General features: G+C 43.7%; 1 protein-coding gene across 2 annotated transcripts in view; it reads left to right on the top strand.

Moving 5' to 3' along the window:
• Positions 1-3103: 3103 nt before the first annotated feature.
• TBC1D8 (TBC1 domain family member 8) overlaps positions 3104-13917 on the top strand; it is a 48548-nt gene continuing 37734 nt past the window's right edge. For both annotated transcript variants that reach the window (XM_082278279.1, XM_082278278.1), the window contains exon 1: positions 3104-3305. In XM_082278279.1, coding sequence (XP_082134405.1) covers positions 3179-3305 — 127 coding nt within the window. In that variant the 5' untranslated portion in view covers positions 3104-3178. The remainder of the gene's footprint in view (positions 3306-13917) is intronic.

Raw genomic sequence — 13917 nt, 5'->3', positions numbered from 1 at the left:
CAGCCCCTCGGAGGTAGGCTGAGAGGGTTTGGTACCCTCTGCAGAGGGACGGCCAGGCAGGAGGCTCAGAGCACCACGGCTGCCTCTTTCCTGCCATCATTTGTTTTATGCACAGGAGGAATTTGCCTTCCCTGAGCACCTCAGTGACATCCAGAACAAAAATTATATGTCTGTTTGATGGATGAAAAATATGAAGCTGTGTGAAGTTAAAGGGCATGACTAGTGCTGGGAAGGCAGTCAGTGACAAAGGCAAGAAGGAAAAGCAAAGTTTTCCCTGTGACTGTTCCTTTTGCAGTCTGTACTCTATTTCATGGATGCTCAGAATCTCTGCAGTTTATTCTGTGTATGACTGATGCTCTAACATAATCTGAATGGCAGACTCCCTGTCTTGTGCTACTAGTACTGAAATTTAAGAAAGATACGTAGCATCATAAATAACGCAAACACAGTCATTTCAGAGTGCGTGCTAAGGGTGGTATAAGGCCAGAAACCTCATTTTATTTCTGTTCTTTCCTTTCAAACACATCTTTATTTTTTAAAGCTATTTTTCTCCTGTCTAGTAACCTTAAGTACCTTCAAGCAATTGAGTAAGATAGTCCTATCTTTTCTAGACTTTATCAGAGAATAAATGAAAAGGTATATAACTTCTCACAGCACTCTGTCTTTTGTCTAATAATCTACTAGATTCCAATCCTCCCTGGTTTTATGTACCTCTCTCGACACCAGCATTTTAAAACTATTGCTTCACAGGAGACTTCAGAAGATCCTCAGATCATCCAAATCCTGTTCATATACTGGTTGTGAAAATAGTCAGTACATTACTGCAGGACTTTCTTCATGAAATAAACTTATTCTTAGCTGTTGCCAAAGACTGTCTAGTTTTCAGGTAGAAGCTGTGCCTCAGACTGTCAGGGACTGCCACGTACAATGCCATATTGGGAAAGAAGGATGCTCCTGCTTTCAGTAGATGGATTTATTACAATATGTATTACAAAGTGCTTCATTTTACTCTGTCATCCTGAATCAGTTTTCTCTCATCTCATCCATCTCCCTTTTGCTTCTCTGAAGCCATTTCTCAGAGATTCTTTCTTAATTATCTTCCACCAGTTCTATGTGTTGGAAAAGCTGCTTAAAAAGCATGAGCAACCCCATTTTGATTGAACAGTTGTTGGGCCACCTTGGATGTGGTTCCAAAGCCCATGACTCTGAAGGAGTACTGTTGGTGGAGTCCAACAGATGCCTGTCTTAAGATGTAATTAACAGAGGCAGGTGTGCATGACACTGGATCCTCAACTGCTTTACTCTTTTGCTAACTCTGAAGCTCAAAAGCACCTCAAAGGTCAGCAACTTGCTTGGTCCTCTTCTAAATTATGTTTCAAATCAGCCTGCCCAAACCCCAAGACTGAATGTAAAAAATGCCCCAAAAATAATAATAGAAATTAATATTGAAATATCTGCAAAGGGAAGAAATATTCACCATCTCACTTCACCAAGCATTTAAACTTTCAAGACTTACGTGTCTTCAGGACAGTTTTGGGGGCAGGGAAAATCTCTGAACTATTCTTATCCTGCAAGAGCATTTAAAGTAATTTATCCTTACACTCTCATTAATTTTTAATACATTATTATGTGGATGTCCATCTCCTCCTTTTGACAGCTTTTATTTTTATATCAGACAAGCAATATGCTCAAAGTGCTTGCTTGCTATTCTATGTATGGAAATTAAATCATTGCTTCACAGAGAAATTGTAAAGAACACGGATCACACAGTGTTTACCAGATTGCAGCTGAGTACAGGATTTTGACTACTAAATCATCCCACTGGAAACTGGAAAGCAGTCCACATGGACACCTTCCAATTCCCAGCTAATAATTACTGCTGGTTGTGCTAAGTAGCACACTGCAGCATTGGTACCTTTCAAAGAGTTAGTACACAACTTGTGTAACAGTAGGCAGAGGTTGGGAAAGTGAAGCTCAGGTCTTTATCCCTAATAAAAATACTTAGAGGCTCTTTGCTGAAATTTAGGTGACCACAGTGACTGAGGTCTTTAATCTAGAAAAGTGAGGTTTAGCAGCCTGCAAATTGAGTTGTTGTAAAGAAATTCTTTAATATTTGCAGTTAACTGGAAAGGGAATGTAACTGAGAGAAAGTACACTGGTCGCGTTTTAATCACAGGATAATAGAAAGGGTTGTTTTGCGAGGGACCTTAAAGATCTAGTTCCAACCCCCCTCCCATGGTCAGGGACACCTATTAGATCAAGCTCAGAGCTCCATCCAACCTGGCCTTGAACACTTGCAGGGATGAGGCATCCACAGCTTCTCTGGGCGACCTGTTCTAGTGTCTCACCACCCTCATTAATGACAATCTGTGTTAATAAAAATGTAAAAGACAGTGTCAGAGGATTAGCAACACAATGTGCTACAGCAGTAACCATTTGTGCAGGTTCAAAAACGGTCCTGCCAACAGCTCAACCGCAAGCAGTGACAGATTACTTCTTAAAATGAGAAAAAAACCCGATCCGTAAAATTAAGATTCTGACTTTTCCCTTGCGATACAAGGTTTCAAGCACCGGCCTTTAAACATCAAAGTAAGTAGCTGCGGGCTCACGCTTTAGGCTTAGATCTAGAAGGAAACAGGAAAGCAGAGACACCTCCCCCCCAAACCTCTCTTGAAGTCCAGGACACCCTTTCCTTCCCGCACTCCTGACGGCTCCGCGGCGGGGACCTGACCCAGCCACTGTAAAATCCACAGCGGGAGCCACCCGGCTGCGGTTCCGGCGGCAGGGCATCCTCCAGGACCCCGGGATACCTCGGAGCCCCAGCGTGCTCTGTGTGGGGCTCGGGGCACCATCGGACCCCCGAAAGCGAGAACCTGGGCCTCCCCCCTGCTCCCCCTCCCTCCGGCGGGAGCCCCCGGCGTCCCCTCCGTGCCGTACCCCCGACGGTGCGGGTCAGCACGGCCAACCCCGCACAAAGCCCCCGGCGCCGCGGGAAGGGCGGCCCGTGCCCGGGCTCCTCCCTCGGCCCCTCCCCGGCGGCCGGGTCCGCGCCGAGGGAGCCGAAGCCGGCGCCGCGCAGCCCGCGGGGGGCGATGTGACCCGGGCGGCCGGGGTGCGGTGCCGTGCGGGGCAGGCGGGCTCGGAGGGGGGAGAGTGCGGGACTTCGAGCCGGGGGAAGATGTGGCTGAAGCCCGAGGAGGTGCTGCTGAAGAACGCCCTCAAGCTGTGGGTCACGCAGAAGAGCAGCGGCTACTTCATCCTGCAGCGGCGTCGGGGCCACGGAGACGGCGGCGGCCGCTTCACGGGTACCTGGTGGCGCGGGGGTTCGGCGGAGCGCCGGGCCAGGCCGGGCCGGACCGGGCCGGACCGGGCCGGGTGGCGGATCCCCCCCTGCCTCTGCCCCACGGGAGCTTGGCCGCGCCGCCGGTCGGGCTGGGGGAGGCGGGAGCGGCCTCTTTGTTCGGCCCGTGTACGGGTGGCCCGGCTCGGCGACAGCGCGGGGCGCCGCGGGTCCCCGCCGCGGGCGGTGCGGAGGCGGCCGCGGGCCGGGCGGTGGGGGCCGCCCCGGCTCCCCGCGAGTTGCCTGGGGAGCAGCTTCGCGTTTCTGTAGCCTTGAGCACCGCTGAAGCCACTTTTATTGTTACTTCCCCGCGCTCCTCTCCTGATGGGTTTCTCAGCGTGACTAAGGGCGGGCGCGGAGCCCGTCAGGAGGTGCGGAGCCGGTGCCTGTGGCCGGAGGATGCAGCTGGGGAGAGCCGCCGGGGGCTGCAGCCCGCGGGTCGCGGCGGAGGTCCCTGCGGCCGGCGGTGAGAGGTGGAGGGATGCCGGGGCACACAGTGGGATATGCTACCCGTGCCCCCTCCGGAACCGGCCGCGACCTGCGGCTCGCCTCCCCTTTCTACAACGAGAGCTATATAAATACATGTAGGATTCCTGGCTTTTGGATGATACAAGACGTTACGGGGAGGGGGTTAAATCAATGCTGTGGAAAAGTGCATTCTGTCTTTTTTTTTCCATTAATTACACTGCTGGTTATGGTGGCTGTAGATCCGGCACGTTATATCCATGTGGCACTCCAGATACGAGTACTGAAGGATATATACACGGAGAAGGATCATGCTGTACCCTCGCAACAGTGTGGATCCGTGAATAACTCCAGCGAAAATGGTGTGTTAGGCTGCGCTGACGTTGTAGCGTAGGGAATTTGGGCCAAACTTTTGGTTCAAAGGCAGCAGCAATTGAATTCAAGTATACAATGCTTTGGAGAATTAATATAGTTTAACAATGTAGTTCTTACTTAAAAGCAAACGAGGCTGTTTTGAATATTATAAAGCGAGAATTTTTAATGGTAACATATATTTGAAAGGATGGTTAGGTATTTTCAAAATCAATGTATTTTCTATGGAGTTTAAGAAGCTGCATTACCACGTTTGCTATTGATTTTATTAAAACCTTTTTTTCCTGAACTATTGACCTTGCCATTTGATAATACTGCTTTCTACATTGTTGCTTTTTTTTTTTTTTTTTTTTTTTTTTTTTTTTTTTTTTTTTTGGTAAAATCAGAGCCTATCCTACCTGTCCATAAAGTGCACAAAACTGAACTGTGGCTTGGTAGATCGCATGCTATCAGTGTATCGCTAATGAAATGGAAGTTTCACTCTTTTGTGACAGTAAAGACGATGCAGATTAATTTTCAGAGTTAAAAATAGCCGTTTACAGCTGCTTGATTTAGGTCCAGGACAATCATGAGGTTCAGTTTCACAAATGTTAATGCCTCATGCCTGAGCTTTTCACTACATAAATTTGCAAGTTTAAACCAAACAAACTGCTTTTCTCTCTGGTTAAATTTCAGGTGAATCATTTTGCTGAATCTACAGTGCACAGGCTTGCTCAAATTTTTCTTGGCTGGCAAAGGAAAGCCGCTCCTGTCTCGCACATTTTCCAAGGGAACTGTAGATTCTGACAGCCTCTGAAGCCATTTGGAAACGTTTGTATTTAAAAGGGCTTAGAAATTTGAGTCCTAAAACCAGAAATACAAGAGTTAAGGAGCACTAAGCTGGGGTTAGATGGATAGTGTAATTTTTTTCAGCGTTTTTACTTGCAATGAAGGAAATGGAGATGGATACTGAGAAACAGCGAGGCTTTGCTGGTAACTGTTTGCTTTCAGTGCAAATCTTACCTTCTGATTCCTGCTTTACATGACGACAGAGACACTTAATTAGTACCTGTCTTTTCCAAACTGGTGGAAGGGCAGTAAAGCTCTGCCATATTTCAGAGTATGGTCTACCAAGTGGTAAAGCCAAAAGTTAGAAGTTTTTGTTTGTTCTACTGGGGAAGCAAAGCTTAAGTGAGAACAATATCCATATCTGTTTTCCCTTTAATACCTTGATCCCTGGCCAATTGCAGTTACTCTTTATAAAAAAGAAGTTTAAAAGATGTGAAGATCCTGTATGTGACAGCGGGTGCCACAGTGGAAGAGAATCTCACAGCTCCTCCAGGGAGGAAGAGGCTGTGTGTCCTCAGGCTGTGTTAGACCCATGTGGGATCAGCAGAACAAAACTCCCAGAAGAGGAGGTTTCACACGAGTGTAGATGGGCAGTGGACCACCCGTGAGGTAATTTGCTTTCACCAGGGTGGAAAGGGTGCGGTGGCTGAGTTGCCCTTGTGCGTGTTGCCACAACCTGGTATTTGCTCTGAACCTGTGTGAGGACATCTGTTTTATGGCCCAATTCTCATTTGCCTGTCTTTCTTTCTTTTAGGATAATTCTTTCTCCTTACCAGGGCATTTTAGCTATTAGGTAAGAGTAAGTTAGCAGAGCTGGAGGGTGTATTTTATGCGGATTTAATTCCTGAAGAATGGACTAAAGATGATTGCTTGCACAAAAGCACTTTTTTTCATATCTGTGTTTCTTTGTGTACTGTGTTTTTGTCAGATGCTGAGCAGATGTTTGTAAGTGAGAGACTATTTCCTACTGTTATTTAATTTGTGTCCTAGGGCAGTTCCCAAATGCACACTGGGCTTGGAAGCAGAGGGTACAAACAGTGATGGGGGTTGTATTTAACTCTTCATTACTTGACCAGCCTCATTCTGGTTTCTTCCTTAGGGATATGCTTTTACAAGTAAATGTTTAACTTACCACTTTACCTGGATCTCTACTTGACAGCTCTGCTGGATCAGAGGCTTAATAAGAAAACTGGAAATGTTTAGAAATACTTTAAAAATCTGGATTATAATTTTTAAATTAAAAACTAATTTTAAGTTATAGATTGAAAAAAATTGTTTAGCTTATTGATTTATGTTGATTCTTTGGTTATGTTTCCTTTGCCTAATTGGAGAGCCCTTTAGCGATCCCTACAGAAAAGGCCTGTGATATAGCCATGATTAACAGGTCAAAGTTAGTTGGATTTCATACTTGCCAGTGTCTTTGGTTCTGAGGTTACATATTAATGATAAGCTTCATCAGTAGTCAGTAGTCAGATGTCAGTAGTCAAAAATACTGTCAAATGCCTTGTGGTAAATACTGCAGGATGGTTTAGCCTTTAAGTGAATCACTACTTCAGTTTTTATTAAGGGATGTTGAAGCCTTCATGCACTTTCCTCTTTGATTAGTTTTCTGCATTTTGACAGCAAACCTGCTTGTTCTGGGATGCATTGGGAAGGATTTCATCATGAGTGCTGGACTGAGAGTAGTTTTTCACTCTTCCCAAGCAGCTAGAGTTGCAGTTTTTGTTTATACAGTACTTCACATTGCACACTCCTAGCATATAAAAACCCACTTAGCAACACTTGTGAATCTTTCCTTTTATAAATATGGTTAAGTAAGACCTTAAAATGAACTCTTGTTTCAAGCAACTTTTTGTCTGGTTGAGATACAGTGCTTTTTAACTTCTTGCTTGAAGTAGATCATTAAAAGATTATGTTTTTTTCCTGTTTTACCCATGTTTTTAATTTAGCTCTGATATTTTCCCCTACTATTCTTCCAGCCCCCATTTTCAGTTCAGGGCACTTTCCAAGCTGGATATAGTTTTGTGTTGTTTGCAACTTGCAGAGGACAAACATTTTAAAAGGAAAATAATTTCTTTTTCAGCTCTTATAAAGCTTTATGGTTCACAACTTTTACATGTAGGATAACACACTGGCAGAAAAAAACATCTTCTGTATATGAATCTAAGCCTTATTATTACTTTAATAAAAATAAATGTGGTAGGTGTGATAAATACATTTCCATGTTCGATTTTAGGGTTTTAATTTTTCCTTTTAAATAAAATTCTTGCAGGGCAATAACTTTTGAACTCATGTACAGAGTACCTCTTGGTTGTGAGCAGAGAACTGACTAGTTGTGTAATAAGACCTTTCTTCCTTATTTTTCCTTTGCTTGGATGTTAGTTTTTTTAAGCATACAGAGAAATGGTTCTTGATAAGCTCTGGAAATTTTTCCTGGAAATTAAAAATGAAAAGATCTTTTGCTGCTCTTTCAAACTCTACCATTCAAGCAGCCCTGTAATTATTGTCAATACCTCAGCTTTTAGTGGCCCTGCGCATCTCTGAAGGTCTGAAGTAAATAATTTCATAAGGGAGTCTGTTTCTGGGAAAGGCAGGAAGAGGACCACAGTGGTTGAGGATTCCTGCAACTTAGATGGGGAATTCATCTAGGTTGCCCCTCTTCATTACATTGTAGCAGAAGAGGTTCCAAAATACCTGAAGACTTGGATTTTTACTAGGGAATGCAAATGAGAATCCCCATAGTCTTCTTTACTTTCTGGAGGGGCAAAAGGCAAAATGAGTAGCACATTCATAGCACCATATTAAAAGATCTGCCCCAATACGGTCTTCAAAACAGCTTGCCTTTTCGTCATAAGATATGTTCAGGATACCAAAATAAGTTAGGCTCAATCTGAGCGCTAATGAAAAAAACCCCAAACCCAACAGAATACTTTCATTTTAAATGGAGCAGTCTGAGGAGAGGAAGATATTATATCTTTTCCAATATTGATGTTAATAAAGGATATTGGCAATGATCATTGTCAGTATTCATGGTTTTGTTTCTTTAAGGCACAGCTCTCTGAAGCCTTGCACAGGAGGAGAAATGTGCATACTTTATTGAAAGCTTGGACTCTCGTCAAAGCATTATCTAGCCTTGCCCACAACTGGAATTCAGATTGGCAGGTTTTTTCCCCTTTTTAATCTCTTTGTTTCACTGTAACATTTTTTTTTAAGAGAATGCATATTTACAAGCTCTTTCCCAAGAGGATGGCTTCTCCGTTACAGTGTTTGGCCAGGAGGCATGAGTTGGAAGGAAGGATAGGAGCAGGGTGCCAGGCTACTACCTGCAAAGTCAGGCACCCCAGTTTGTGACCTCTGAGCCCCCTGAGCTGTGTGTGCTGCTCTGGCCGCCTCTGCTTGCCTTTCTGGGGTGAGTTTCCTAAGCACCACTGTGGTGCTGAGATGGCTAAGGTGAAACGCAGGTGCTTGCGTTGAAATGTTACAGTGCTAATATTAATGGTGAGGAAGTACCCATGCTTGGAAAGGAGGGGTTGGTTGTGTCTGCATAGGGCTGACCACCACCTAGTGCAAGACTAATCCAGTAAACAGCTACAGTGGCTTTTTATTTCCATGCTGTGGAGGCCAAATGGCACAGAAAAAGGCAGGAAAATCCTAGAATGATTTGAGCTGGAGGGACCTTAAAGATCATCTAGTTCCAACCCCCCTGCCATGGGCAGGAACTGCTCCCACTAGACCAGGTTGCTTGGAGTCCCATCCAGCCTGGCCTTCAACACTTACAGTATAGGGCATCCACAATTTCTCTAGGTGACCTGTTTCAGTGTCCCACCACCCTCACAGGAAAAAATGTCTTCCCTATAAAATAAATGAGCATGTCTGTGGTGACAGAGTTAATTTAGCACTGGTTTGGTCTATTCAGCATTATTTACAGCACCCACCAAAAAAGAGAGAGACTTTTTTATACTGCCCCAAGTAGTGCTGCATGTCTGAATAATTTACAGGGCTGCAGCAGCAGCTTGTATATCCCACCTTCTTGTCCATTTTCAGGTGGAAAACACTTTCAGGTATTTGTATTTGTAACATGAGAACCAAAGCATTTGTCTCAGCGGCCTTCAGGGCTATAAAAATAGGCTTGGCTTGAACTGGACTGATGGCAGAGGACTGAGATAAGCAGCTGTGAGTGCTTTGCCATGGCAGCATGCCCACCTGGGGAGACAGCCTGTGGGGAAGCAGTGCTGGGGAGAAATAATCGGTGCTCCAGGGTGGGGACGCCATTTCCACCATTACAAGAGAGACAGCACATAATTCATCTCACTTCTTCCTCCTGTGTGGTCTTTTCCTCTGCATGTGGTGGTCTGACACAAGCACTCAGCATCACATCCAGGGATATGGAGTCATGGGGACCGTGGGAGACCCACCATCATAGTGAAATGCCTGAACTCCCCACATTTCTGATGTCCACCTTCTCCAGAGCACTGGGACCTAGGCATAACAATTAAGTAATTTGTTACAATTTGTTTCTGCATACCAGATTGAAAAAAGTCCCAATTCAACAGAAACCAATTTTCCCGATGGTAGTGTTTGATCTGGCAGGGTCTGCGCTGGAAGTAATGTAAGGGCTTGGATGTTGGGTATTTTCCTGGGTGAATAAACACTTGGAGCATTAGGTCTGTATGCTGAAATCTAATGTTGCCTGTGCTTATCTTTGAGTGTGGTGAGCCCTTATCGTTTCAAAGGAAACAGAGCCTTCCTACAGCCGTTGGAGGAGACCTCCTTCATCCTTTTTCTTATGTACTTACCCAAATAAGTTTCGAGACTCTTTTTTCTGGTGGTAGAAATGTAATAAATACTTTCTAATAGGTACTGTATTGTATCAAAACCTGTTTATGTAATTTTGCAAAATTCAACAAAGTGTGGTTGCATTTAGCCATTGTCATTAGCGGCCTTGCATAACTGATGGTGTTTATTATCCATCAAAAACATGGATTTTAGGGTGGCCTGAGTGAAAGTAACAACCTGCTAAACATCTGAATTTTGAACTTTTAGAGAAATCAAATCAGGATGATATGAAAGATATGGAGATGTCCCCAAACATTTATGCTGGGGGCCACCACTGGCCAACAGTAGCTTCATGGCCAGTGCCCTGGGCTGTATCCTACTTTGGTGCAGCTCAAAAGCTTCCACCTTAGCCTGTAATGCCCAGGGGATGGCACTCTCTAGGTGGGCTGTAAGAGGTGAGATAGAGACTGCAGTGGTCCTCATTGCATCTCAGCCCTTGGGTTTGTAGTCACAAGTTAGGGCTCCTGTGTGGTGGGGTGGTTGAGGCCTGATAGGAATCAGCTTCATAATCCCCCCATCCCTCTCTCAGCAAGGACATTGGTCCTAGGGAGAGCTTCTGAGATGCCTTGCAGAGCTAGGCAAGCAATCCATGCTATTTGGTGCTGTCCCAGGAGTGCCCTTTTGTCAGGCTGAGCTTATCCTGGCTGGTGTGAAAAGCAGCTTTTTGTTTCAGCTGGAGCACAGGGACAGATGGCAGGGGGTAGGGAAGGGGTACATCCACGTGTCTCTTCCTGTGTTCTGCCTGGTGGTGGGCTATTCCTTCAGCCAGTTTGCTTGCCTCCTCTAGCATGGCTAATTGCTGCCCACCATGGCTCTTGTGAGACTCTAATTGTTTGCAAATCACTGCAGGATGGAGGAAGCTATTTGGAGAAGTGTAATTAGGATTCACGGTATGAAGTGCTTGCTTCTCTGCCTCAAAGAGCCAAGATTAATTCTGCTTTATTGAAGCTGCTAGTTCAATTTCACTGTCCTTAAAAAGAAAAAAACCCTTTATTTTTATGATCATCTGAATTGTTTGATTTGTTCTTTTCTCCCAGTTCATGTGCCTAAACAGCTTAGAGTGATTCTTGCAGGTATCAACTTTCCTTCTAAAATTGCAGCCACTGGGAAGCAACCTGTGCTGTTAGCTCCTTCCACTTCTGAAAAGAGGTTTCTCCTTTCTGGTGAAGTACAGCTTTTTTCAGACAACTGGGCTTATTTTTCTTTCTGCCCCCAGCTTTCTCTGGTGGAGCAGATGTAGCAAGCTGCAGTGAGCTCCTAAGGATGAATTCAAAGGCATGCTTTTCAGTTCATGGTTTTGCACTGGAGCAATGCTGGTCTGTGACTGCAATTGTAAATACCTCAATTTGGTGGTTTTGTCTTACAAAAATAACCGAGTCTGATAAAAAAAAAAAAGAGGGTATGAGTACTTAAAACATGGCTTTGGTATGATATGTGTGAGTGTAGCCACCAGGTGCTCTTTTCCACGTCCCTGCAGAACAGCCTCTGCAGTCCCTAGAGACCATGTGGTGCCATCGCTTTCTTGTCTTTGAAAGTGCCAGGTGCCTGCAGCCGAGAGAAGCCTCAGCTTTGGAGTCGCTGAGCATCTTGGCAATCTGGTTTGGGTCCTTGTATGGTAGTGGGCCTCTGCCTGTTTTCTTGGAATGGCTAGATTTGGCAGATACTCTTAAGACAGGTGTTGTACATCTGTCCCGCTGAGCTGCTCCCGGGTGCAGTGGAAATCTCAAGTATTTTTTTTTTCAAAGTAGACTTAGGAAAAGTGGAAGGACAATTTTCTCTCTGCTTCAAACTTCTGCAGCAGTCAGTTTGTTTATACAGTGACTAAAGGTGTTCTCCAGGATACTGGAGATGCAGGCTGGACTCTGTCTTTGTCACCCCTTTGACTTTGGCAGAGAGGGTGTAGGTTCTTGATTTGGGAGATTCAGGGCTGTGTGGGAAGAGGTGCCTCTGTGTGTGCATCTGACCTGCTGCTCCCCAGATTTTAAGAGTGCCATCAGAATTTCTTACCGACTCATTGCTAGGTGCTACATGTAATTGCTTCTTTGAACAACATTGGCTTTCATTCCCCACTTTGTAGTGGATGTATGAGTTCATGTTAAACAAAAGATCCTGGCTGTGGTGACTAAATGTCTTACTTAAAAACCAAATAGAACTGAAAGGGTAACAAAACTGAGTGTTGTGACACTGAAGGCTTCCTTGTCACTTAGATTTAATTCTCCTTTTTTTTCCTTCCTTCTCCCCCTTCCTCTCCCCTCCCTTCCCCCCGCCAAAAAAAAAAAAAAAAAAAAAGCAGTGGCAGCTTTGGGGCCTTTTCCCTATTTGTTTTAGTTCTTTTTGGTTTTTTGGGAGGGTTTTATTAATTTACTAGTCCCAGACTCCTAAGTGATCAATCCAAGTCCCTCTGCCTTGCAGCATGGTTTAACTGCTGAAGTGACCAGCCCATTTATGGGAAGGCATTTAGTAGCTCTCAAAAATTTCCCTTTAAGACCTTTAAAATATGATGGAGGTAAATAGAAATCATCTTGCTGTATGTAGAGGGTGTCTTGCAGTGCCTCTTGAATATTGTCATAAAAGATGGAAATAACAGATAGTTTTTCAGTTTGAGTTTGAGTTCAGCTTTACTCGCCCTCTGCCCCATGTCTTGTAAGTTTAAAACAATTTTTGAAATCCTATGTGGATGATTAACAGGGATTCAGGAAAGGACCCTGCATTCTTTAGTTTGAAAGATATGGAATGTTCAGTAGAAGTTGGTGTTAGGTTAACTTAGTGTAAACATGTTCCTTTTCCTAGATTAGTTATGAACATGACACAAGGTAAGTTGTAATGGGATCCTTTATCTCTCTGAGGGGGTATGAGAAACCATATCTTCAAAGACGAAGAGTAGTACACTTTTGATAGTTCATTTGAGAACCTGATCCTTATAGAAATATCCTTGATTAATTTTTTTGATAGTATGTGTGTGAAGAAATGCTCAACAGATTCATGATGTCCTGTTTGTGTTCTATTTGGTTACAGGTTGACCTCTGTAAAGGGGAGACAGTCCTTACCAGCTGTAGAATTTGAAATTGTTTCTTGCTAATTTATATACTTCAATTTATTTCTTGTATTGTATCCATAGTATGCACATACATTTGATACAAACGGATGTGCAATTGGAAGTACAACAGGCTTATTTTGGAGGTATCCAGTTTTCTTTATTCAAGCAACAAAATGTGCACAAAACTAGATGTTTCAGTGAAATAAAATCTACCAAGTAAAGCATGGGATTCGTAGTGAGTTTTCCAGATACGTTTTATAAATTTACTTCTGAAAAATACGGATAGATGTTGCCTCTATCTGAAATCCAGTTTCCAGCTAAAATGATCAGATTTTTTGAAGAGAAGCATATAATTTCAGTAGAAAAGTGTCTTTGCACTTCTCCTATTTTCTTCTCCATATATGTCAAAAATATGCATATTACACCAGACATTTGCATGTGAATTTTAGCCTAAAAATATTCTTTCTGCATGAAGAAACTTGTACCTTTTGAGGAACTTGCAGTGTTCTGTCAGTGGTGCTTTGTGGAAGGCTTTGTAAACCCATGTCTGCAGCTTTCCATAGTACAGTTACTGTATGATTTATTTCTTTCCCTGAAATATTTCTGACCTCTTGGGAGGTCAAAAAACAGACAAGAAGTTAGCGAAGTGGCTCATTAAAGGGGAAGAGCTACTCTGAATTATAAGTTCCTCCCAAAAATCTTGTCCCATATAGGGTAAAAAAATTTAAAAAAAAAAGGAGTTTTAGGAAGAAAACCAGGGTAGCAGTTCTCTTTTCCTCCTCTGCTTCTGTTTCCTTTTCATTTTTTCCTGTCCTGTAGTAGAAAAGGTTTGACTGTTGTCTGTGATGTGGAAGAGGTCTGTATCACCCTGACTGAAGGCAAGTTGATGCATCAATATGTGAGCCCGATGCTCTTAATGTAATTTATCTTGCAAGCCAGATACCCTTTTGTTTTTTAAACAGATTCCATTTTATAAGAGACCCTTCCATGGAACCAGCTGTTTGGACATTCTGTGAGAAAGGCGTTTGCTCACAAGCTG

Source organism: Coloeus monedula (genome assembly GCF_965178545.1).
Source record: "Coloeus monedula genome assembly, chromosome: 3".
NCBI lineage: Eukaryota > Metazoa > Chordata > Aves > Passeriformes > Corvidae > Coloeus > Coloeus monedula.
This window is presented reverse-complemented; position numbering and strand designations above follow the sequence as displayed.